This window comes from Oncorhynchus gorbuscha, linkage group LG12, assembly GCF_021184085.1.
Source record: "Oncorhynchus gorbuscha isolate QuinsamMale2020 ecotype Even-year linkage group LG12, OgorEven_v1.0, whole genome shotgun sequence".
NCBI lineage: Eukaryota > Metazoa > Chordata > Actinopteri > Salmoniformes > Salmonidae > Oncorhynchus > Oncorhynchus gorbuscha.
Genome location: NC_060184.1, coordinates 8,772,397 through 8,797,396, shown reverse-complemented (window position 1 = coordinate 8,797,396; position 25,000 = coordinate 8,772,397). Strand labels below are relative to the sequence as shown.

At 43.4% G+C, this 25,000-nt stretch overlaps 1 protein-coding gene across 2 annotated transcripts in view; it reads left to right on the top strand.

Annotated features, from left to right (window-relative positions):
• The window catches only part of LOC123990498 (signal-induced proliferation-associated 1-like protein 1), a 264,229-nt gene that overhangs the window by 123,545 nt on the left and 115,684 nt on the right, over positions 1-25,000 (top strand). Inside the window, exons 3-6 of one of the 2 annotated variants that reach the window (XM_046291049.1) lie at positions 15,938-16,385; positions 16,454-16,935; positions 17,088-17,273; positions 23,149-23,670. In XM_046291049.1, coding sequence (XP_046147005.1) covers positions 16,145-16,385; positions 16,454-16,935; positions 17,088-17,273; positions 23,149-23,670 — 1,431 coding nt within the window. In that variant the 5' untranslated portion in view covers positions 15,938-16,144. Of the gene's footprint in view, positions 1-15,937; positions 16,386-16,453; positions 16,936-17,087; positions 17,274-23,148; positions 23,671-25,000 lie in introns of those variants that run through there. The other variant, XM_046291048.1, reaches the window with a different exon arrangement.

The window sequence follows — 25,000 nt, the reverse complement described above, 5'->3', positions numbered from 1 at the left end:
TATTATCTATCCTGTTGCCTAGTCGCTTTGTCCCTGGATAATCAGACAGGCCTGAGGCACTTTGTACATAGAGAACCAGTCAAACGTTTGGACACTCCTACTCATTCAAGTGTTTTTCTTAATTTTGTACTATTTTCTACATTCTACATACATACAATGGAGAATAATAGTGAAGATATCAAAACTATTAAATAACACACATGGAATCATGTAGTAACCAAAAAAGTGTTAAACAGATTCTTCAAAGTAGCCACCCTTTTCCTTGATGACATCTTTGCACACTGTTGGCATTCTGTCAACCAGCTTTACCTGGAATGCTTTTCCAACAGTCTTGAAGGAGTTCTCACATGTGCTGGGCACTTGTTGGCTGCTTTTATTTCGCTCTGTTGTCCAAGAGTCGGGAAGCAAGTTCAGGGAGTGAGTGTTGGTTAATGGTTAATGAATATAGGACCTACACTACAGTGTTAACCTCCATCTCATCACTGTCTTTCACCCAGTGTGTTGGTGAAGGTTGCTGCTGGTGTTCTCTCTGGCTAATTAGGGCTAACATGACTGTGGAATGTCACACTAACACACACACTTACGCCCACCCACCCACACACACACAGACACACAGACACACACACACACACACACACATATATATATATATAGGGAAGGTAATCAGGGAGGTGATGGAGTTGAGGTGAGTCTGATGACGCGCAGGTGCGCGTAACTGTGGTGACAGGTGTGCACTAAAACGATTAGCCTGGTGACCTAGAGGCCGGAGAGGGAGCACACAGTGACAGGAGATGTGTTGGGTCACTGTCCTGTTGAAAAATAAATGACAGTCCCACTAAGCGCAAACCAAATGGGACGGCGTATTCATGCAGAATGCTGTGATAGCCACGCTGGTTAAGTGTGCCTTGAACTCTAAATAAATCACTTAACGGTGTCACCAGCAAAGCACCGTCACACCTCCTCCTCCATGCTTCACGGTGGGAACCACATATAGGGAGATAATCTGTTCACCTACTCTGCTTCTCACAAAGACACGGTTGTTGGAACCGAAAAGGACAGATTTCCAGAGGTAACTCTGGGTCTTCCTGTCCTGTGGCGGTCGACATGAGAGCCAGTTTCATCATAACGCTTGATGGTTTTTGCGACTGCACTTGAAGAAACTTTCAAAGTTCTTGAAATTGTCCGGATTGACAGCCCTTCATGTCTTAAAGTAATGATGGACTGTCGACTCTCTTTGCTTATTGGAGCTGTTCTTCCCATAATATGGACTTGGTCTTTTACCAAATAGGGCTATCTTCTGTACACCACCCCTACCTTGTTCTTCCCATAATATGGACTTGGTCTTTTACCATATATGGCTATCTTCTGTACACCACCCCTACCTTGTTCTTCCCATAATATGGACTTGGTCTTTTACCATATAGGGCTATCTTCTGTACACCACCCCTACCTTGTTCTTCCCATAATATGGACTTGGTCTTTTACCATATATGGCTATCTTCTGTACACCACCCCTACCTTGTTCTTCCCATAATATGGACTTGGTCTTTTACCATATATGGCTATCTTCTGTACACCACCCCTACCTTGTTCTTCCCATAATATGGACTTGGTCTTTTACCATATATGGCTATCTTCTGTACACCACCCCTACCTTGTTCTTCCCATAATATGGACTTGGTCTTTTACCATATATGGCTATCTTCTGTACACCACCCCTACCTTGTTCTTCCCATAATATGGACTTGGTCTTTTACCATATATGGCTATCTTCTGTACACCACCCCTACCTTGTTCTTCCCATAATATGGACTTGGTCTTTTACCATATATGGCTATCTTCTGTACACCACCCCTACCTTGTTCTTCCCATAATATGGACTTGGTCTTTTACCATATATGGCTATCTTCTGTACACCACCCCTACCTTGTTCTTCCCATAATATGGACTTGGTCTTTTACCATATATGGCTATCTTCTGTACACCACCCCTACCTTGTTCTTCCCATAATATGGACTTGGTCTTTTACCATATATGGCTATCTTCTGTACACCACCCCTACCTTGTTCTTCCCATAATATGGACTTGGTCTTTTACCATATATGGCTATCTTCTGTACACCACCCCTACCTTGTTCTTCCCATAATATGGACTTGGTCTTTTACCATATATGGCTATCTTCTGTACACCACCCCTACCTTGTTCTTCCCATAATATGGACTTGGTCTTTTACCATATATGGCTATCTTCTGTACACCACCCCTACCTTGTTCTTCCCATAATATGGACTTGGTCTTTTACCATATATGGCTATCTTCTGTACACCACCCCTACCTTGTTCTTCCCATAATATGGACTTGGTCTTTTACCATATATGGCTATCTTCTGTACACCACCCCTACCTTGTTCTTCCCATAATATGGACTTGGTCTTTTACCATATATGGCTATCTTCTGTACACCACCCCTACCTTGTTCTTCCCATAATATGGACTTGGTCTTTTACCATATATGGCTATCTTCTGTACACCACCCCTACCTTGTTCTTCCCATAATATGGACTTGGTCTTTTACCATATATGGCTATCTTCTGTACACCACCCCTACCTTGTTCTTCCCATAATATGGACTTGGTCTTTTACCATATATGGCTATCTTCTGTATACCACCCCTACCTTGTTCTTCCCATAATATGGACTTGGTCTTTTACCATATATGGCTATCTTCTGTACACCACCCCTACCTTGTTCTTCCCATAATATGGACTTGGTCTTTTACCATATATGGCTATCTTCTGTATACCACCCCTACCTTGTTCTTCCCATAATATGGACTTGGTCTTTTACCATATATGGCTATCTTCTGTACACCACCCCTACCTTGTTCTTCCCATAATATGGACTTGGTCTTTTACCATATATGGCTATCTTCTGTACACCACCCCTACCTTGTTCTTCCCATAATATGGACTTGGTCTTTTACCATATATGGCTATCTTCTGTACACCACCCCTACCTTGTTCTTCCCATAATATGGACTTGGTCTTTTACCATATATGGCTATCTTCTGTACACCACCCCTACCTTGTTCTTCCCATAATATGGACTTGGTCTTTTACCATATATGGCTATCTTCTGTATACCACCCCTACCTTGTTCTTCCCATAATATGGACTTGGTCTTTTACCATATATGGCTATCTTCTGTACACCACCCCTACCTTGTTCTTCCCATAATATGGACTTGGTCTTTTACCATATATGGCTATCTTCTGTACACCACCCCTACCTTGTTCTTCCCATAATATGGACTTGGTCTTTTACCATATATGGCTATCTTCTGTATACCACCCCTACCTTGTTCTTCCCATAATATGGACTTGGTCTTTTACCATATATGGCTATCTTCTGTACACCACCCCTACCTTGTTCTTCCCATAATATGGACTTGGTCTTTTACCATATATGGCTATCTTCTGTACACCACCCCTACCTTGTTCTTCCCATAATATGGACTTGGTCTTTTACCATATATGGCTATCTTCTGTACACCACCCCTACCTTGTTCTTCCCATAATATGGACTTGGTCTTTTACCATATATGGCTATCTTCTGTACACCACCCCTACCTTGTTCTTCCCATAATATGGACTTGGTCTTTTACCATATATGGCTATCTTCTGTACACCACCCCTACCTTGTTCTTCCCATAATATGGACTTGGTCTTTTACCATATATGGCTATCTTCTGTACACCACCCCTACCTTGTTCTTCCCATAATATGGACTTGGTCTTTTACCATATATGGCTATCTTCTGTACACCACCCCTACCTTGTTCTTCCCATAATATGGACTTGGTCTTTTACCATATATGGCTATCTTCTGTACACCACCCCTACCTTGTTCTTCCCATAATATGGACTTGGTCTTTTACCATATATGGCTATCTTCTGTACACCACCCCTACCTTGTTCTTCCCATAATATGGACTTGGTCTTTTACCATATATGGCTATCTTCTGTACACCACCCCTACCTTGTTCTTCCCATAATATGGACTTGGTCTTTTACCATATAGGGCTATCTTCTGTACACCACCCCTACCTTGTTCTTCCCATAATATGGACTTGGTCTTTTACCATATATGGCTATCTTCTGTACACCACCCCTACCTTGTTCTTCCCATAATATGGACTTGGTCTTTTACCATATATGGCTATCTTCTGTACACCACCCCTACCTTGTTCTTCCCATAATATGGACTTGGTCTTTTACCATATATGGCTATCTTCTGTACACCACCCCTACCTTGTTCTTCCCATAATATGGACTTGGTCTTTTACCATATATGGCTATCTTCTGTACACCACCCCTACCTTGTTCTTCCCATAATATGGACTTGGTCTTTTACCATATATGGCTATCTTCTGTACACCACCCCTACCTTGTTCTTCCCATAATATGGACTTGGTCTTTTACCATATATGGCTATCTTCTGTACACCACCCCTACCTTGTTCTTCCCATAATATGGACTTGGTCTTTTACCATATATGGCTATCTTCTGTACACCACCCCTACCTTGTTCTTCCCATAATATGGACTTGGTCTTTTACCATATATGGCTATCTTCTGTACACCACCCCTACCTTGTTCTTCCCATAATATGGACTTGGTCTTTTACCATATATGGCTATCTTCTGTACACCACCCCTACCTTGTTCTTCCCATAATATGGACTTGGTCTTTTACCATATAGGGCTATCTTCTGTACACCACCCCTACCTTGTTCTTCCCATAATATGGACTTGGTCTTTTACCATATATGGCTATCTTCTGTACACCACCCCTACCTTGTTCTTCCCATAATATGGACTTGGTCTTTTACCATATATGGCTATCTTCTGTACACCACCCCTACCTTGTTCTTCCCATAATATGGACTTGGTCTTTTACCATATATGGCTATCTTCTGTACACCACCCCTACCTTGTTCTTCCCATAATATGGACTTGGTCTTTTACCATATATGGCTATCTTCTGTACACCACCCCTACCTTGTTCTTCCCATAATATGGACTTGGTCTTTTACCATATATGGCTATCTTCTGTACACCACCCCTACCTTGTTCTTCCCATAATATGGACTTGGTCTTTTACCATATATGGCTATCTTCTGTACACCACCCCTACCTTGTTCTTCCCATAATATGGACTTGGTCTTTTACCATATATGGCTATCTTCTGTACACCACCCCTACCTTGTTCTTCCCATAATATGGACTTGGTCTTTTACCATATATGGCTATCTTCTGTACACCACCCCTACCTTGTTCTTCCCATAATATGGACTTGGTCTTTTACCATATATGGCTATCTTCTGTACACCACCCCTACCTTGTTCTTCCCATAATATGGACTTGGTCTTTTACCATATATGGCTATCTTCTGTACACCACCCCTACCTTGTTCTTCCCATAATATGGACTTGGTCTTTTACCATATATGGCTATCTTCTGTACACCACCCCTACCTTGTTCTTCCCATAATATGGACTTGGTCTTTTACCATATATGGCTATCTTCTGTACACCACCCCTACCTTGTTCTTCCCATAATATGGACTTGGTCTTTTACCATATATGGCTATCTTCTGTACACCACCCCTACCTTGTTCTTCCCATAATATGGACTTGGTCTTTTACCATATATGGCTATCTTCTGTACACCACCCCTACCTTGTTCTTCCCATAATATGGACTTGGTCTTTTACCATATATGGCTATCTTCTGTACACCACCCCTACCTTGTTCTTCCCATAATATGGACTTGGTCTTTTACCATATATGGCTATCTTCTGTACACCACCCCTACCTTGTTCTTCCCATAATATGGACTTGGTCTTTTACCATATATGGCTATCTTCTGTACACCACCCCTACCTTGTTCTTCCCATAATATGGACTTGGTCTTTTACCATATATGGCTATCTTCTGTACACCACCCCTACCTTGTTCTTCCCATAATATGGACTTGGTCTTTTACCATATAGGGCTATCTTCTGTACACCACCCCTACCTTGTTCTTCCCATAATATGGACTTGGTCTTTTACCAAATAGGGCTATCTTCTGTACACCACCCCTACCTTGTTCTTCCCATAATATGGACTTGGTCTTTTACCAAATAGGGCTATCTTCTGTACACCACCCCTACCTTGTTCTTCCCATAATATGGACTTGGTCTTTTACCATATAGGGCTATCTTCTGTACACCACCCCTACCTTGTTCTTCCCATAATATGGACTTGGTCTTTTACCATATATGGCTATCTTCTGTACACCACCCCTACCTTGTTCTTCCCATAATATGGACTTGGTCTTTTACCATATATGGCTATCTTCTGTACACCACCCCTACCTTGTTCTTCCCATAATATGGACTTGGTCTTTTACCATATATGGCTATCTTCTGTACACCACCCCTACCTTGTTCTTCCCATAATATGGACTTGGTCTTTTACCATATATGGCTATCTTCTGTACACCACCCCTACCTTGTTCTTCCCATAATATGGACTTGGTCTTTTACCATATAGGGCTATCTTCTGTACACCACCCCTACCTTGTTCTTCCCATAATATGGACTTGGTCTTTTACCATATAGGGCTATCTTCTGTACACCACCCCTACCTTGTTCTTCCCATAATATGGACTTGGTCTTTTACCATATATGGCTATCTTCTGTACACCACCCCTACCTTGTTCTTCCCATAATATGGACTTGGTCTTTTACCATATAGGGCTATCTTCTGTACACCACCCCTACCTTGTTCTTCCCATAATATGGACTTGGTCTTTTACCATATAGGGCTATCTTCTGTACACCACCCCTACCTTGTTCTTCCCATAATATGGACTTGGTCTTTTACCATATATGGCTATCTTCTGTACACCACTCCTACCTTGTTCTTCCCATAATATGGACTTGGTCTTTTACCATATATGGCTATCTTCTGTACACCACCCCTACCTTGTTCTTCCCATAATATGGACTTGGTCTTTTACCATATATGGCTATCTTCTGTACACCACTCCTACCTTGTCACAACACAACTCATGGATTGGCTCAAACACTTTAAGAAGGAATGCAATCCCACAAATGTAACTTTTAAGAAGGCACATCTGTTAATTGAAATGCATTCCAGGTGAATATCTCATGGAGCTGGTTGAGAGAATGCCAAGAGTGTGCAAAGCTGTCATCAAGGAAAAGGGTGGCTACTTTGAAGAATCTCAAATATATTGTGATTTGATTCCACATCACATGATTCCATATGTGCTATTTCATTGTTTTGATGTCTTCACTATTATTCTGGTGAAAATAGTGAAAATAAAGAAAAACACTGGAATGAGTAGGTGTGTCCAAACATTTAACTGGTTAATGTATATAGGACCTACACTACAGTGTTAACCCCCATCTCATCACTGTCTTTCACCCAGTGTGTTGGTGAAGGTTGCTGCTGGTGTTCTCTCTGGCTAATTAGGGCTAACATGACTGTGGAATGTCACACCAACACACACACTTACGCCCACCCACCCACCCACCCACACACACACACACACACTCACTCATTAGTTTGTACCTCAGCCCAGCGGGGAGAGCGGGACAGACACTTGGCAGGTGGTTGCTGGGATACGGAGAAGAGCAGACCATCATTAGTGTGTTTGTGTGTGTGTGTGTGTGTGTGTGTGTGGGGGGGAGGCAGTCGGCAGCATGCAACATCTGTGTCATCAACATTGATCAGTTGTCTAACTATGCTTCTGGCACTGCAGACTAGACGAGAGTTTGTACTTTGTGTTTGTGCTTTGCCGTCGGTCCGTCCTCCAGCGACAGGGCCGTCGGTCCATCCTCCAGCGACAGGGCCGTCGGTCCATCCTCCAGCGACAGGGCCAACGGTCCGTCCTCCAGCGACAGGGCCGTCGGTCCGTCCTCCAGCGACAGGGCCGTCGGTCCATCCTCCAGCGACAGGGCCGTCGGTCCGTCCTCCAGCGACAGGACCGTCGGTCCGTCCTCCAGCGACAGGGCCGTCGGTCCGTCCTCCAGCGACAGGGCCGTCGGTCCGTCCTCCAGCGACAGGGCCGTCGGTCCGTCCTCCAGCGACAGGGCCGTCGGTCCGTCCTCCAGCGACAGGGCCGTCGGTCCCATATAGTCATGGTTAATGATAATGTAGGGAATAGAGATGTCTAATATAGTCATGGTTAATGATAATGTAGGGAATAGTGGTCTAATATAGTCATGGTTAATGATAATGTAGGGAATAGAGATGTCTAATATAGTCATGGTTAATGATAATGTAGGGAATAGTGGTCTAATATAGTCATGGTTAATGATAATGTAGGGAATAGAGATGTCTAATGTAGTCATGGTTAATTATAATGTAGGGAGAGATGTCTAATATAGTCATGGTTATTTATAATGTAGGGAATAGAGATGTCTAATATAGTCATGGTTATTGATAATGTAGGGAATAGAGGTCTAATATAGTCATGGTTAATGATAATGTAGGGAATGGAGATGTCTAATGTAGTCATGGTTAATGATAATGTAGGGAATGGAGATGTCTAATATAGTCATGGTTAATGATAATGTAGGGAATAGAGATGTCTAATGTAGTCATGGTTAATTATAATGTAGGGAATAGAGATGTCTAATATAGTCATGGTTAATTATAATGTAGGGAATACAGATGTCTAATATAGTCATGGTTAATGATAATGTAGGGAATAGAGATGTCTAATGTAGTCATGGTTAATGATAATGTAGGGAATGGAGATGTCTAATATAGTCATGGTTATTGATAATGTAGGGAATAGAGGTCTAATATAGTCATGGTTAATGATAATGAAGGGAATAGAGATGTCTAATATAGCCATGGTTAATGATAATGTAGGGAATAGAGATGTCAAATATAGTCATGGTTAATGATAATGTAGGGAATAGAGATGTCTAATATAGCCATGGTTAATGATAATGTAGGGAATAGAGATGTCTAATAGGGTCATGGTTAATGTTAACTTCTTGTGGAATAGGGGACGGTTGTGTCCCACTTGGAAAAAAAACAGGTAAAATGCAGCGCGGCAAATTCAAAAAAAATTATATAAAAATCAGACTTTCATTAAATCACACATGTAAGATACTCAATTAAAGCTACACTCGTTGTGAATCCAGCCAACGTGTCAGATTTTTAAAAGGCTTTTCGGCGAAAGCATAAGAAGCTATTATCTGATGATAGCACAATGTCAACAAAGAGAGTAGCATATTTCAACCCTGCAGGCGCAACACAAAACGCAGAAATAAAATATAAATCATGCCTTACCTTTGACGAGCTTCTTTTGTTGGCACTCCAATATGTCCCATAAACATCACAATTGGTCCTTTTGTTCAATTCCGTCCATATATATCCAAATGTCAATTTATTTGACGCGTTTGATCCAGAAAAAAACAGCTTCCAAAAAAACGCAACGTCACTACAAAATATTTCAAATGTTGCCTATAAACTTTGACAAAATATTTCAAACTATTTTTGTAATTCAACTTTAGGTATTTTTAAACGTTAATAATCGATCAAATTGTAGACGGCGTAATCTGTTTTCAATACAGGAAGTAAACAAACCGTGCTCCTTTTTACGTCTTGCGCAACTCAATAGTGTAACGTTGTTCCTGGATGTGCTTCTTCTTCATTGCACAAATGAATAACCTCAACCAAATTCCAAAGACTGGTGACATCCAGTGGAAGCGGTAGGTACTGAAAACAGGTTCCTAAGAAATATCCTTTGGCAAAGACAACTCAGGGAACAGTCAGAGGCAAAACAAATAATAATTCTGAACAGTTTGTTCTCGGGGTTTTGCCTGTTCTGTTATACTCACAGACATGATTCAAACAGAGTGTTTTCTATCCAAATCTACTAATAATATACATATCTTATATTCTGGGGATGACTAGCAGGAAGTTGAAATTGGGCACGCTATTTATCCAAAAGTGAAAATGCTGCCCCCTATACCTTAACATGATAATGTAGGGAATAGATATGTAATATAATATAGTCTTTGTTAATGATGCTGTAGGGAATAGAGATTCATAATATAGTCTTTGTTACTGATGCTGTAGTTCAGGGGTTCCCAAACGTGTTATTGTCCCGTACCCCTTCAAACATTCAACCTCCAGCTGTACCCCCTCTAGCACCAGGGTCAGCGCACTCTCAAATGTTGTTCTTTGCCGTCATTGTAAGCCTGCCACACACACACACTATACGATACATTTATAAAACATGAGAAAGAGTGTGAGTTTTTGTCATAAACTGGCTCGTGGGAAGTGACAGAGCTCTAACGGGGCACAAATAATATTTTTTAATAATAGTCAATAATTTAGCTCTTTATTTAACAATCTTACATCTAAAACCTTTTGTTCATGGAAAATAGCACATAACTCTGCAATGTTGTTTTTTGCCATCATTGTAAGCCTGCCACACACAATGTTTATTAAACATAAGAATGAGAGAGTCACAAATAACAATATAATAATAATCAATACTTTATCTTAAATCATTTATTCATTGGAAATTCCACACAGTCTGTGCCTGTGTTGGGTTTATTGTTTTCATTTTCCACACAGTCTGTTCCTGTATTTAGTTTTCATGCTAGTGAGGGCCGAGAATCCACTCTCACATAGGTACATGGTTGCAAAGGGCATCAGTGTCTTAACAGCGTGATTTGCCAAGGCAGGATACTCTGAGCACTGCCCAATCTATTAATCTGGCAGTGGCGTCTGATTAAATTCTATTTTCACAAAACCGCTTGTTGCAATTTCGATGGATAACGATCCAGTTGTTTGTGTCATCCGTTTTGGGAAAGTAATTGCGCACCCAACTCACTCGGGGGCTTCGCTATATCACATTTGACATTGTCTGTAAGCTTGAGTTCATTTGCACTAAAAATCATACAATGATGGAAAGACCTGTGTGTTGTCCTTATTAATGCAGACAGAAAAACTTCTCCAACTTCTAAATCATAGCCTCAATTTTGTCCCGCACTTTGAATATAGTTGCAGAGAGTCCCTGTAATCCTAGATTCAGATCATTCAGGTGAGAAAAAACATCACCCAGATAGGCCCAGTAGTGTGAGAAACTCATCATCATGCAAGAGGTCAGACAGGTGACAATTATGGTCAGTGTTGAACGTTAAGCTCGTCTCTCAATTAAAAGAAACGTGTCAATACTTTGCCCCTTGATAACCAGAGCACTTCTGTATGTTGTAAAAGCGTTACATGGTCGCTGCCCATATCATTACATAGTGCAGAAAATACATGGGACTTCAGGGGCCTTGCTTTAACAAGGTAAACCGTTTTCACTGTTGTGTCCAAAACGTCTTTCAAGCTTTCAGGCATTCTCTTGGCAGCAAGAGCCTCTCGGTGGATGCTGCAGTGGACCCAAGAGCCTCTCGGTGGATGCTGCAGTGTACCCAAGAGCCTCTCGGAGCTGCAGTGTACCCAAGAGCCTCTCGGTGGATGCTGCATGCTGCAGTGTACCCAAGAGCCTCTCTGCAGTGGATGCTGCAGTGTACCCAAGAGCCTCTCGGTGGATGCTGCAGTGTACCCAAGAGCCTCTCTGTGGATGCTGCCCAGAGCCTGGTGGATGCTGCAGTGGACCCAAGAGCCTCTCGGTGGATGCTGCAGTGGACCCAAGAGCCTCTCGGTGGATGCTGCAGTGGACCCAAGAGCCTCTCGGTGGATGCTGCCCAAGAGCCTCTCGGTGGATGCTGCAGTGTACCCAAGAGCCTCTAGGTGGATGCTGCAGTGTACCCAAGAGCCTCTAGGTGGATGCTGCAGTGTGGATGGATGCTGCAGTGTACCCAAGAGCCTCTAGGTGGATGCTGCAGTGTACCCAAGAGCCTCTCGGTGGATGCTGCAGTGTAAGAGCCTCTCGGTGGATGCTGCAGTGTACCCAAGAGCCTCTCGGTGGATGCTGCAGTGGACCCAAGTGGTGTCGGGAGCAACTGCTTGCACGCGTGTTACCACTCCACTATGTCTCCCTGTCTTGGCTTTTGCGCCAACAGTACAGATACCAACACATCTTACCCACCAAAGTCCATTTGATGTCACAAAACTGTCCAGTTCTTGAAAAATATTAGATGAGGCTTATTTTTTGTTTCTAAATGTCTGCGCAAGAGTAAAGGTTTAATCGAGTTGTGAGATAGTACGTGCACATATAACACACTGGCTGAGGAAAGGCACTACTCCCAATATAAGTGAACCCCAAATCAATGTAGTTCTCATCATATTTGCGTCACTTTTGATGGTCCAACGTCCCTGTATTTTGCTCGTGTTTTCCCGGGTAAGGGGGCAGTAGCTCTTCAGCTGCATCAGATTCACAAATGTCAGTGTCCATGCTAGCTGTGCTAACAACAAATGTAGAATTACTGATGCTAGCATTGGATGTGCTCGTGGAAGCAGAACAACTTGTGTTGTCGACAGGTGCAGGTGTAGTACTGCTGGTAGTGTGTCTCCACTGGTATGTGTCTCCACAGAATGAGCAGCAGCTATGTTTGGCTCCATAAGGACCGTTAGTGGAATTCCAGCGAGAGAGTAACGATTAATGTGATTGGATGTTAATTATATGACTAGGATACCTGTACTTTTGCAGAACATTAGATGGTTTCATTGTATTTTTGGCAGTGAAACAAGGCTACTCAGGCAAGAAAAAAACCTCACCCAAATCTATAGCCCTGTTGGAAACCAAAGAAAAAGTCAGCAACCTTCCCGTTAGCCATGATTGGCTGAGATAATGAGTGGGCTGGACATGCTGAGAGAATAATTTGGATTGGTGTGTTGGGTGAAAACGGCACATTTTAGAGAGGCCTTTTATTGTCCCCAGCGCAAGGTGCACCTGTGTAATGATAGATGCTGTTTAATCAACTTCTTGATATGCCACACCTGTCAGGTTTAATGGATTGTCTTGGCAAACGAGAAATGCTCACTAACAGGGATGTAAACACATTTGTGAGTTATAAGCTTTTTGGAACATTGGAATATGGAACATGGAACATTGGAACATGGAACATTTCTGGGATCTTTTTTTTTCGCTCATAAAACATGGGACCAACTCTTTGTGTTGCATTTGTATTTTTGTTCAGTGTATACCAATCCAGATGTGCAAAGCTCTTAGAGACTTGCCCAGAAAGACTCCCAGCTGTAATCGCTGCCGAAGGTGCTTCTACAAAGTATTGACTCAAGTGTGTATGTAAATTTAAATATTTCTGTATTTATTTTCCATTACATTTGCAACGATTTCTAAAAACATGAGATGGGTCAGAATTTAAGAAAAAATTAAATCTATTTTGAATTCTGTAACACAACACAATATGGAATAAGTCAAGGGGTATGAATACTTTCTGAAGGAACTATTTTTTTATTGTTCTGATCAATCTCTTCTTTTATAAAAAAAAAGTCTGCTCTGTCTCTTATAGAAAGTAATGACTTGATTTGTGAGGCAGAACCTGGCTATGGAATCTAGTTGAAACCCAAATGGGAGGCAAGGGAGATGAAATGAATTTGTTTTTGGTGGCGAGGGAGACGAAGTGAATTAATAAAGTTTTTGGTGACAATCATCTTTGAAATCAGCATATTTGGCGTTATGGTTTGTGTAATATCACAAAGTACTAGGGTAGTGAATTGATGTTGCTTCAGCTGTAAGCTAACAAAGAAAGTTAGCCTGCAATTAAAGTTGTAAGCTGCCGGTATTGTCTTGCATTGTGTTCTAGCTTGTATGGACATTGTTTGGCGAACAGTAATTAACAGTTTCAACATTTCTACATGCTGTGACGCATTATTCAAGTGTGTTAACTTCTGTGCAGCATGAGTGGGGAGCTAACAATGCAGCCAAGACTGCTCTAGTATATGTATATACTGTACCCTGTATCATCTACTGCATCTTTATGTAATACATGTATCACTAGCCACTTTAAACAATGCTACTTAATATACAGCGGAGAGACATGTAGTCCTCATCATGTCCTGTTATAGTCCTATCAGCAGAGAGACATGTAGTCCTCATCATGTCCTGTTATAGTCCTATCAGCAGAGAGACATGTAGTCCTCATCATGTCCTGTTATAGTCCTATCAGCAGAGAGACATGTAGTCCTCATCATGTCCTGTTATAGTCCTATCATGTCCTGTTATAGTCCTATCAGCAGACATGTAGTCCTCATCATGTCCTGTTATAGTCCTATCAGCAGAGAGAGTCATGTAGTCCTATCCGCAGAGAGACATCATCATGTCCTGTTATAGTCCTATCAGCGGAGAGACATGTAGTCCTCATCATGTCCTGTTATAGTCCTATCAGCAGAGAGACATGTAGTCCTCATCATGTCCTGTTATAGTCCTATCAGCGGAGAGACATGTAGTCCTCATCATGTCCTGTTATAGTCCTATCAGCGGAGAGACATGTAGTCCTCATCATGTCCTGTTATAGTCCTATCAGCAGAGAGACATGTAGTCCTCATGTCCTGTTATAGTCCTATCAGCGGAGAGACATGTAGTCCTCATCATGTCCTGTTATAGTCCTATCAGCAGAGAGACATGTAGTCCTCATCATGTCCTGTTATAGTCCTATCAGCAGAGACATGTAGTCCTCATTATGACATTATGTCCTGCCAGTAGAAACGTGTTTTAGGCCTCACGCTACCCATATAGGGATACATACGTTTAACTTACAGTCGACCCCGACACAGCCATGACACGATCGCAAAGAAGACATGCAGTACTGACAATCTAGAGCGAGTAAAGCCAACCACCCACACACATTTTTGTTTTCCTTCAGCTCCCTATCCTGTTGTAGCAAGTTAATCTTCATTTTGGTACGGAGTTAGCCTAGCTACTATCGGACGGGGCCTTCCCTCCCCTCTGCCACCGAAATCGTGAGCTCTTTGAAAATCAATCGTTTCCACCTGTTCGTCCGTCATCTTGAGATTACGTTTCGTGAAAACCTTGACCCCCCCCCCCCCTCCGTTGACTGTTTCCATCCTCCTTTATTCCCATTATAACAATATTAATCTTCATACTTCTGCACCTTATATCAAGTGATTCTGCTTTCATTGTTTTATTCTCATGCCGTAGCGTCTCTGTAGTGTGTTTTAGGGAGTCCACGGTACTTTTCTTTGTCTAATTTTTCCGCTCGGATTTCTTCCATTTTTGTTACTGTAATCCATTCCTGTTTTTAATGCCTCAACGTCCCCCAGTAGTCCAGGCAATAGATCCAGTTTATTTTATTTTACTGTTCTCTCATGCTTGTAAGCGGTGCTCCGCTCCGTATTCTGGAGACATACTTCTAAAAAATGTCCCCCTCCAATTATTACATTTAGAATTTGACGGTTTCCCTTCAGTTTCGCTCGAGGAGATGTCCTTCCTCTCTTTTTGTTTTGGCTTCGATTTATCCCATTTTCTTTTCCGAGCATATCAAAATGCTGATCAATAAATAATTCATTCAATCATTCATGGTTCTCTATTTTATCCAGAATGTTTGTTTCGCAGTTATTAGCTAATCCTACATTTTATGATTGATTAATGGGACAAGCTGTGCCTACCACCTTGCCAACTGCCACATCACCAGCCGGTTAGTGAAGAGTGAGAGTCTGTTTCTTCTGCTGGATAAAAAACAACTTCAGTTGTTGTAGCCATGACAAAGGCATCTCTGACATAGAGGCCTAAACCTAACCTCTAACCCTCTAACTATCTCTCTTCTTCCTCTTTCTCCTCCTCTTCTCCTCTTCCTCTCTTCCTCCTCTCTCCTCTTTCTCTCCTCTCTCTCCTCTTCTTCGTTTTGTCTCTTCCTCTCTCTCCTCTTCTTTCCTTCTTCCTCTCTCTCTCTCCTCTTCCTCTCTCTCCTGTAGAGTTCACCAGAGACCGACGCAGCATACAGACCTGAGGAGGACCAACACTAGCAACAACCTTCTGTCTGCCCTGCCTTTCTCTTCCTCCTCCAGTCCTCCCAGCCACCCATGCTCTGTGAGGCTCTCTATCCTCTCCTCTCCCTGGGCATAATGCTCCATCTCTACTGCTGAGCTCTCCCTTACCCCACCTTACCCCCTAACTCCACCATGACCAGTCTGAAGCGGTCTCAGACGGAGCGTTCGGTGGGCGGCTCGGTACCTGCCTCTGATGAATTCTACACCCGTCGCCTGCGCCTCCCCAATGGTGGCGCCCCCCCACCTCGCTCGGAGAGCACCCACCTCACTTCCTCTTCCTCATCCGGCTCCTCTTCCTCCTCCACCCCGGGGGTTCCTAAGATGGGAGTCAGGGCCCGCGTGGCAGACTGGCCCCCAAAACGGGATGGAACGGGCGGGGTGTGGCACATCACCGTAGATACGGACTCCCCGAGTTCCACCATGTCATCTTCGGTGGCGGAGAATGTGGGTCAGGCGGGTCGGCCGGGGAACGCGGGTCGGCCGGGGAACGCGGGTCGGCCGGGGAACGCGGGTCGGCCGGGGAACGCGGGTCGGCCGGGGAACGCGGAGAGCGAGATCGGAGCTCGGGTTCAGGCTCGGCCCATAGCAACCTGTCGGCTAAACTGGGCCACCTGATCAGCCCTCAGGACTCCTCGATGCTCCGGAACATCCACAACACCCTGAAGAGCAAGATGCACCACAGCAGACATCACAGCAAAGACAACCGCTACCTGTCGCCAGACGGCTACCAGGGCTCGCCGCGTAAAGGCATGAGGCGTATCCGCCAGCGCTCCAACAGTGACATCACTATCTCTGAGTTAGAGGGTGACGGGGGCGAGGGCTGGTCCTTCTCCGGCTGGACGCCCATGCACCGAGAGTACGGAAGCACCTCCTCCATAGACAAACATGCAGGCTCAGGGGAGAGCTTCTTCGATATGCTCAAGGTATTTTATCGATGATGTAAAAACAATTAGTATATTTTAAAAAAAGAACACGGAAAAAATGTACGAAGAATTCCAGAGGATGATGGATGAAAGTGTTGAATACACTTATTGTCTGTATTTTAAATGTGTCACGTAAACTTCATTCATTCAAGGGCTATACGTCCCAGGAGGCTCCTGATCAACGCAGCCCGGCGCCGGACAGACTTGGTGAGCTGCTGACGGTGGCCCCGCACAAACAGGCTGCCCTGGATCTACCTGATGGACCCCTGGGTCCTACCAGAGGTAGCCCCGCCAGTCGCCTGAAGGAAAGAGAGAAACACCTGAAGAGGAGGTCCAAGGTAGAACACCTGCATTTCTCATTAATGTTAATAATTATAATGATTTAATAAATGTCTAGAGCCCTTTTGACAACAGAAAAACATCTCAAAGTGCTTCAAAAGCAAAAAACAGGCCATACATTAGCATGAGTAGCCTAGCCATAGCAAGCTAGGTCAACCAATACATTATGAGTAGCCTAGCTATAGCTAGCTAGGTCAACCAATACATTATGAGTAGCCTAGCTATAGCTAGCTAGGTCAACCAATACATTATGAGTAGCCTAGCTATAGCTAGCTAGGTCAACCAATACATTATGAGTAGCCTAGCTATAGCTAGCTAGGTCAACCAATACATTATGAGTAGCCTAGCTGAAGCTAGTTAGGTCAACCAATAGATCCTCATGAGTAGCCTAGCTGAAGCTAGTTAGGTCAACCAATACATTATGAGTAGCCTAGCTATAGCTAGCTAGGTCAACCAATACATTATGAGTAGCCTAGCTATAGCTAGCTAGGTCAACCAATACATTATGAGTAGCCTAGCTATAGCTAGCTAGGTCAACCAATACATTATGAGTAGCCTAGCTGAAGCTAGTTAGGTCAACCAATAGATCCTCATGAGTAGCCTAGCTGAAGCTAGTTAGGTCAACCAATACATTATGAGTAGCCTAGCTATAGCTAGCTAGGTCAACCAATACATTATGAGTAGCCTAGCTATAGCTAGCTAGGTCAACCAATACATTATGAGTAGCCTAGCTATAGCTAGCTAGGTCAACCAATACATTATGAGTAGCCTAGCTGAAGCTAGTTAGGTCAACCAATACATTATGAGTAGCCTAGCTGAAGCTAGTTAGGTCAACCAATACATCCTCATGAGTAGCCTAGCTATAGCAAGCTAGGTCAACCAATACATTATGAGTAGCCTAGCTATAGCTAGCTAGGTCAACCAATACCTTATGAGTAGCCTAGCTGAAGCTAGTTAGGTCAACCAATACATCCTCATGAGTAGCCTAGCTATAGCAAGCTAGGTCAACCAATACATTATGAGTAGCCTAGCTATAGCTAGCTAGGTCAACCAATACATTATGAGTAGCCTAGTTATAGCTAGCTAGGTCAACCAATCCATCCTCATGAGTAGCCTAGCTATAGCTAGCTAGGTCAACCAATACATTATGAGTAGCCTAGCTGAAGCTAGTTAGGTCAACCAATACATCCTCATGAGTAGCCTAGCTGCTAGGTCAACCAATACATTATGAGTAGCCTTAGGTCAGGTCAACAATACATCCTCATGAGTAGCCTAGCTATAGCAAGCTAGGTCAACCAATACATTATGAGTAGCCTAGCTATAGCTAGCTAGGTCAACCAATACATCTCATGAGTAGCCTAGCTATAGCAAGCTAGGTCAACCAATACATTATGAGTAGCCTAGCTGAAGCTAGTTAGGTCAACCAATACATCCTCATGAGTAGCCTAGCTATAGCAAGCTAGGTCAACCAATACATTATGAGTAGCCTAGCTATAGTTGGCTAGGTCAACCAATACATAATCATGAGTAGCCTAGTAATAGCTAGCTAGGTCAACCAATACATCATCATGAGTAGCCTAGCTATAGCTAGCTAGGTCAACCAATACATCATCATGAGTAGCCTAGCATCATGAGGTCATATCTAGCTAGGTCAACCAATACATCATCATGAGTAGCCTAGCCGTATCTAGCTAGGTCAACCAATACATCATCATGAGTAGCCTAGCCATAGCTAGCTAGGTCAACCAATACATCCTCATGAGTAGCCTAGCCATAGCTAGCTAGGTCAACCAATACATCCTCATGAGTAGCCTAGCCATAGCTAGCTAGGTCAACCAATACATCCTCATGAGTAGCCTAGCCATAGCTAGCTAGGTCAACCAATACATCCTCATGAGTAGCCTAGCTATAGAGTAGCCATAGTCATGAGCCTAGCTAGCTATATCATAGCTAGTCAACCAATACATCCTCATGAGTAGCCTAGCCATAGCTAGCTAGGTCAACCAATACATCCTCATGAGTAGCCTAGCTATAGTTGGCTAGGTCAACCAATACATCATCATGAGTAGCCTAGCTATAGCTAGCAAGCCAATAGCCTAGCCATAGCTAGCTAGGTCAACCAATACATCTCATGAGTCAAGCCAATACATCCTCATCATCATGAGTAGCCTAGCTATAGTTGGCTAGGTCAACCAATACATCATCATGAGTAGCCTAGCTATAGCTAGCTAGGTCAACCAATACATCATCATGAGTAGCCTAGCCGTAGCTAGCTAGGTCAACCAATACATCATCATGAGTAGCCTAGCTATAGCTAGCTAGGTCAACCAATACATCCTCATGAGTAGCCTAGCCATAGAGTAGCCTAGCCTAGGTCAACCAATACTAGCTAGGTCAACCAATACATCCTAGCCGTATCATGAGTAGCCTAGCTATAGTTGGCTAGGTCAACCAATACATCATCAGCTAGCTATAGCTAGCAACCAATACATCATCATGAGTAGCCTAGCCGTATCTAGCTAGGTCAACCAATACATCATCATGAGTAGCCTAGCCTAGCTAGTAGCCTAGCTACATCATCATGAGTAGCCTAGCTATAGCTAGCTAGGTCAACCAATACATCATCATGAGTAGCCTAGCCGTATCTAGCTAGGTCAACCAATACATCCTCATGAGTAGCCTAGCTATAGTTAGCTAGGTCAACCAATACATCATCATGAGTAGCCTAGCCGTATCTAGCTGGGTCAACCAATACATCATCATGAGTAGCCTAGCCGTATCTAGCTAGGTCAACCAATACATCATCATGAGTAGCCTAGCCGTATCTAGCTAGGTCAACCAATACATCGGTGAATGCATGAATCCTCCAAAGATGGAGAGGAACAGCACATAGCTCGATCTTGGAACCAGCCTGAGTTGCGTAACCACTCGACTTCTGCTTCACAATGTATGGCACCCACTTGTGTGATGCCTCATCAGCTCTGGTCGCCAGAAAGCTCACCACTCACAGTTCAGAGTAGTAATCAGTCGTGCTCATTACGAACCCTCTGCCTCAACATTGCAGTCCTCTACTGCATCTCCCATTCCTCTCAAAATGCAGGTGACTCCTCAAACGGTGTTCTCAGAAGATCAGGAACCAGCGACCATGTTAAACAAAAAAACTGAACGATTGTATTTATCTTGTCTGTAATTCTGACCCACCACCTCGATTCGGTCCTGTGTAGCAAAATTTGAAATTGTGTTTTTTTTACACTGGATAAAAGTAGAGACTCAGAACTAGAAAATGGTATATCAAACTCTGCAGTTTAGGAACAATGGGAAAGTAATTCAGTTTTGTAAATTGATAAATGGGTAATCCCACATTTTAAGAAAATGGCCCTTGAGTTTTTTGGTACACCTACTGGAGATATATTTTTGTCTACACCTATTCAACATCATTCACACCCTCTTAAGCTTTAGCCCCACCCATCTCTTTAACGTTTCACACGTGAGGCCATGTGCTAAACATAGTGAGTAAGGTGGTGTAGTAAACAACCAAATATTTCAAGACTAGAAGTGGTGAAAGTAGTAGTAGTAGTTAAAATACCCTATCTAGTCCTTGGCCTATATCCTAATCTGACTTTGGTGCAGACCATGTTCTTCACATGAAATAAAACAAAATCTGAGTTTATTGTTACTTGCATAGTGTTTGACGTAGCTAGCTAGCTAAACAAGGAACCATAATCCCAACTCATGCACCCTGCATGAATCTGCAGATAGCTAAAACTAACCAACTAGGTTCAATGTTAGCTACCTAACAGTATGCTTAAACTTGCAATGAAATTAGAAATGTATAATATCTGAAAATGTAGCTTGACTCTTATTCGTTTACATGGATGAATGCTTTTCCCTCTCGGTCACGGTTGCCATGGTTGCTCCTAGTTTAAAGATGTAATCCAGAGACGGGTGTTTATAAAACAACCTTCTGTGTTCTGTTTTCGACTCTCCACTTCCTACCAGGCATTCCACCACTGGTTTCAAAACTCGGTCAACAACACTGTTTTTTAAAAATATTTTTACCTTTATTTAACCAGGCAAGTCAGTTAAGAACAAATTCTTATTTTCAATAACTGTCAATGACAGTGGGTTAACTGCCTGTTCAGGGGCAGAACGACAGATTTGTACCTTGTCAGCTCGGGGATTTGAACTTGCAACCTTCCGGTTACTAGTCCAATGCTCTAACCACTAGGCTACCCTGCCGCCTCTACACTCCAACCACTAGACTACCTGCCTCCTCTACACTCTAACCACTAGACTACCTGCCTCCTCTACACTCTAACCACTAGACTACCTGCCTCCTCTACACTCTAACCACTAGACTACCTACCTCCTCTACGCTCTAACCACTAGACTACCTGCCTCCTCTACACTCTAACCACTAGGCTACCCTGCCTCCTCTACACTCTAACCACTAGACTACCTGCCTCCTCTACGCTCTAACCACTAGGCTACCCTGCCTCCTCGACACTCTAACCACTAGACTACCTGCCTCCTCTACGCTCTAACCACTAGACTACCTGCCTCCTCTACACTCTAACCACTAGACTACCTGCTTCCTCTACACTCTAACCACTAGGCTACCCTGCCGCCTCTACACTCTAACCACTAGGCTACCCTGCCGCCTCTACACTCTAACCACTAGACTACCTGCCTCCTCTACACTCTAACCACTAGACTACCTGCCACCTCTACACTCTAACCACTAGACTACCTGCCACCTCTACACTCTAACCACTAGGCTACCCTGCCGCCTCTACACTCTAACCACTAGACTACCTGCCTCCTCTACACTCTAACCATTAGACTACCTGCCTCCTCTACACTCTAACCACTAGACTACCTGCCACCTCTACACTCTAACCACTAGGCTACCCTGCCTCCTCTACACTCTAACCACTAGACTACCTGCCTCCTCTACGCTCTAACCACTAGACTACCTGCCTCCTCTACGCTCTAACCACTAGACTACCTGCCTCCTCTACACTCTAACCACTAGGCTACCCTGCCTCCTCTACACTCTAACCACTAGGCTACCCTGCCGCACCGATCACATTCCTTCCCAATCACTGTCATGAAAGTTCACATTCCAGAAGACATTTCTGCCAAAAAAACAACAACATTTAGCTAAAAAAGAAATGAAAAATGTTACCGCTTCTCCTGCTAGACTGTTTCTTGAAACGGGTCACATTGTCATGTCTATGCTTAATATGTTTGTTTTTTAATGTGTTATGAGTCTGTACTTTACACCAATATTATATTAAAATCAATAATTGTTTTTATCCATACACATTGTTTAATGTTTTTAATATATGCACATTGTTTAATGTTTTTAATATAAACACATTGTTTAATGTTTTTAATATATGCACATTGTTTAATGTTTTTAATATAAACACATTGTTTAATGTTTTTAATATATGCACATTGTTTAATGTTTTTAATATATGCACATTGTTTAATGTTTTTAATATATACACATTGTTTAATGTTTTTAATATATACACATTGTTTAATGTTTTTAATATATGCACATTGTTTAATGTTTTTAATATATGCACATTGTTTAATGTTTTTAATATATGCACATTGTTTAATGTTTTTAATATATGCACATTGTTTAATGTTTTTAATATATGCACATTGTTTAATGTTTTTAATATATACACATTGTTTAATGTTTTTAATATATGCACATTGTTTAATGTTTTTAATATATACACATTGTTTAATGTTTTTAATATATGCACATTGTTTAATGTTTTTAATATATGCACAGTGATGCAAACAACATTTCCCTACGGGGGATAATAAAGTCATGATCTTATCTGATTCCAGTCGGAGACTGGAGGGGAGTCCATCTTCAGGAAGCTCCGCAGCGTCAAGGCCGAGGGTGACTCGTCCCGGGCTGGGTCTGATGTGGAAGATGGGGTGCGGGAGGATGTCAGCGGCCCTCCTCCCAAACCCTGGTCCTGTCAGAAGGGCTTCGCTCACTTTGACGTGCAGAGTATCCTCTTCGACCTCAACGAGGCCATCCAGGGTCGACAGTCCGGCGGGAAACGCAAGAACACCACCACGGGCGCCTCCGCTGCGGCCGCTGCCTCGGCATCCGCCACGGCCTCCGCCACTTCCTCGCTCTCGTCCAATCAGAGCGGGGTATGCGGCGGGGGCGGGTCTCCGTGCGGATCCCAGGAGGAGCTGAGCGGGAAGGAGGGGGGCACGGGACAGGGAGGGACTCACACCACTAACCCTGCCCTAGACCCTGGTGATGAGAAGAGCAACGATCTGGTGCTGAACTGTCCTTGTTTCAGGAATGAACTGGGAGGAGAGGGAGAGAGGAACATTGGCCTCTCTAAACGGGTAGGAGGACACATATACACACACACACACACACACACACACACACACACACACACACACACACACACACACACACACACACACACACACACACACACACACACACACACACACACACACACACACCTAGTGTTGTCATACCACTAGTTTTTCCTCGACAAAGAAACGCATACATAGCCGGCTAAACGATATGGTCCTTCAAAAAAACGTACTTTATGTGAAATATGTTGTGCTGTCGCATGGAATATAAACGGTGGTGACTGGGTGGTGATTGGTTCGTGACTGGGTGGTGATTGGTTTGTGACTGGGTGGTGATTGGTTCGTGACTGGGTGGTGATTGGGTTGTGACTGGGTGGTGATTGGGTTGTGACTGGGTGGTGATTGGGTTGTGACTGGGTGGTGATTGGGTTGTGACTGGGTGGTGATTGGGTTGTGACTGGGTGGTGATTGGTTTGTGACTGGGTGGTGACTGGGTGATAACATAAGGTTGTCGTGTCCGACATTATGATGGTTTTCCTCAAGACATGAAGGCCCCTTCATAGTCTGGCTGTGTGTCTGTCTGGCTGTGTGTCTGTCTGGCTGTGTGTCTGTCTGTCTGTGTGTCTGTCTCCCTCTCTTTTCTTTCCTTTCCTTCCTTACTGCCTGGAGTCACCATACTAACATCATTACAACCCTACTACACACACAATATATACACTATACACGGTGGCCAGTTTATTAGGTACACCACCCCATTCACCAGAAATGGTTCTCTCCTACAGACAGTGAGTCACGTGGCTGTGTCTTGCTATATAAAGCAGGCAGACAGGCATCAAGACATTCAGTTACTGTTCTGTTGAGCGTTATAAAAACGAGTGACTGAAGCGACTGTCTGATTGTCGGCGCCAGGCATGCCGGGTTCCAGTAGCTCAGAAAACATCCGTGTCTCCTGGGCTTTTCACGCCCAGCAATGTCTTGGATTTACAGAGAAACGGTGCAACAAATATCCAGTCAGCGGCTGTCCTGTGGGTGTAAACAGTCTGTTGATGAGAGAGGTCGAAGGAGAATGGCAACAATCTTGCGAGCTGACAAGTGGGAAACAAGCAGGCAAATAACGGTGCAGTACAACAGTGGTGTGCAGAATGGCATCTCGGGAAACGTACGACTCGTCGGTCCTGGTCACGGATTGGCTATTACAGCAGACGACCACAACGGTCTCCTAGCAACTAAATACACGAAGAAGAAGCGGAGCCAGTGGCCACGCGATCACCAACACTGGTACCATTTGAGGAGTGGAAAAACATTGCCTTGTCCGGACGAATCCCAGTTCCCGTTGCTTCATGCTGATGAC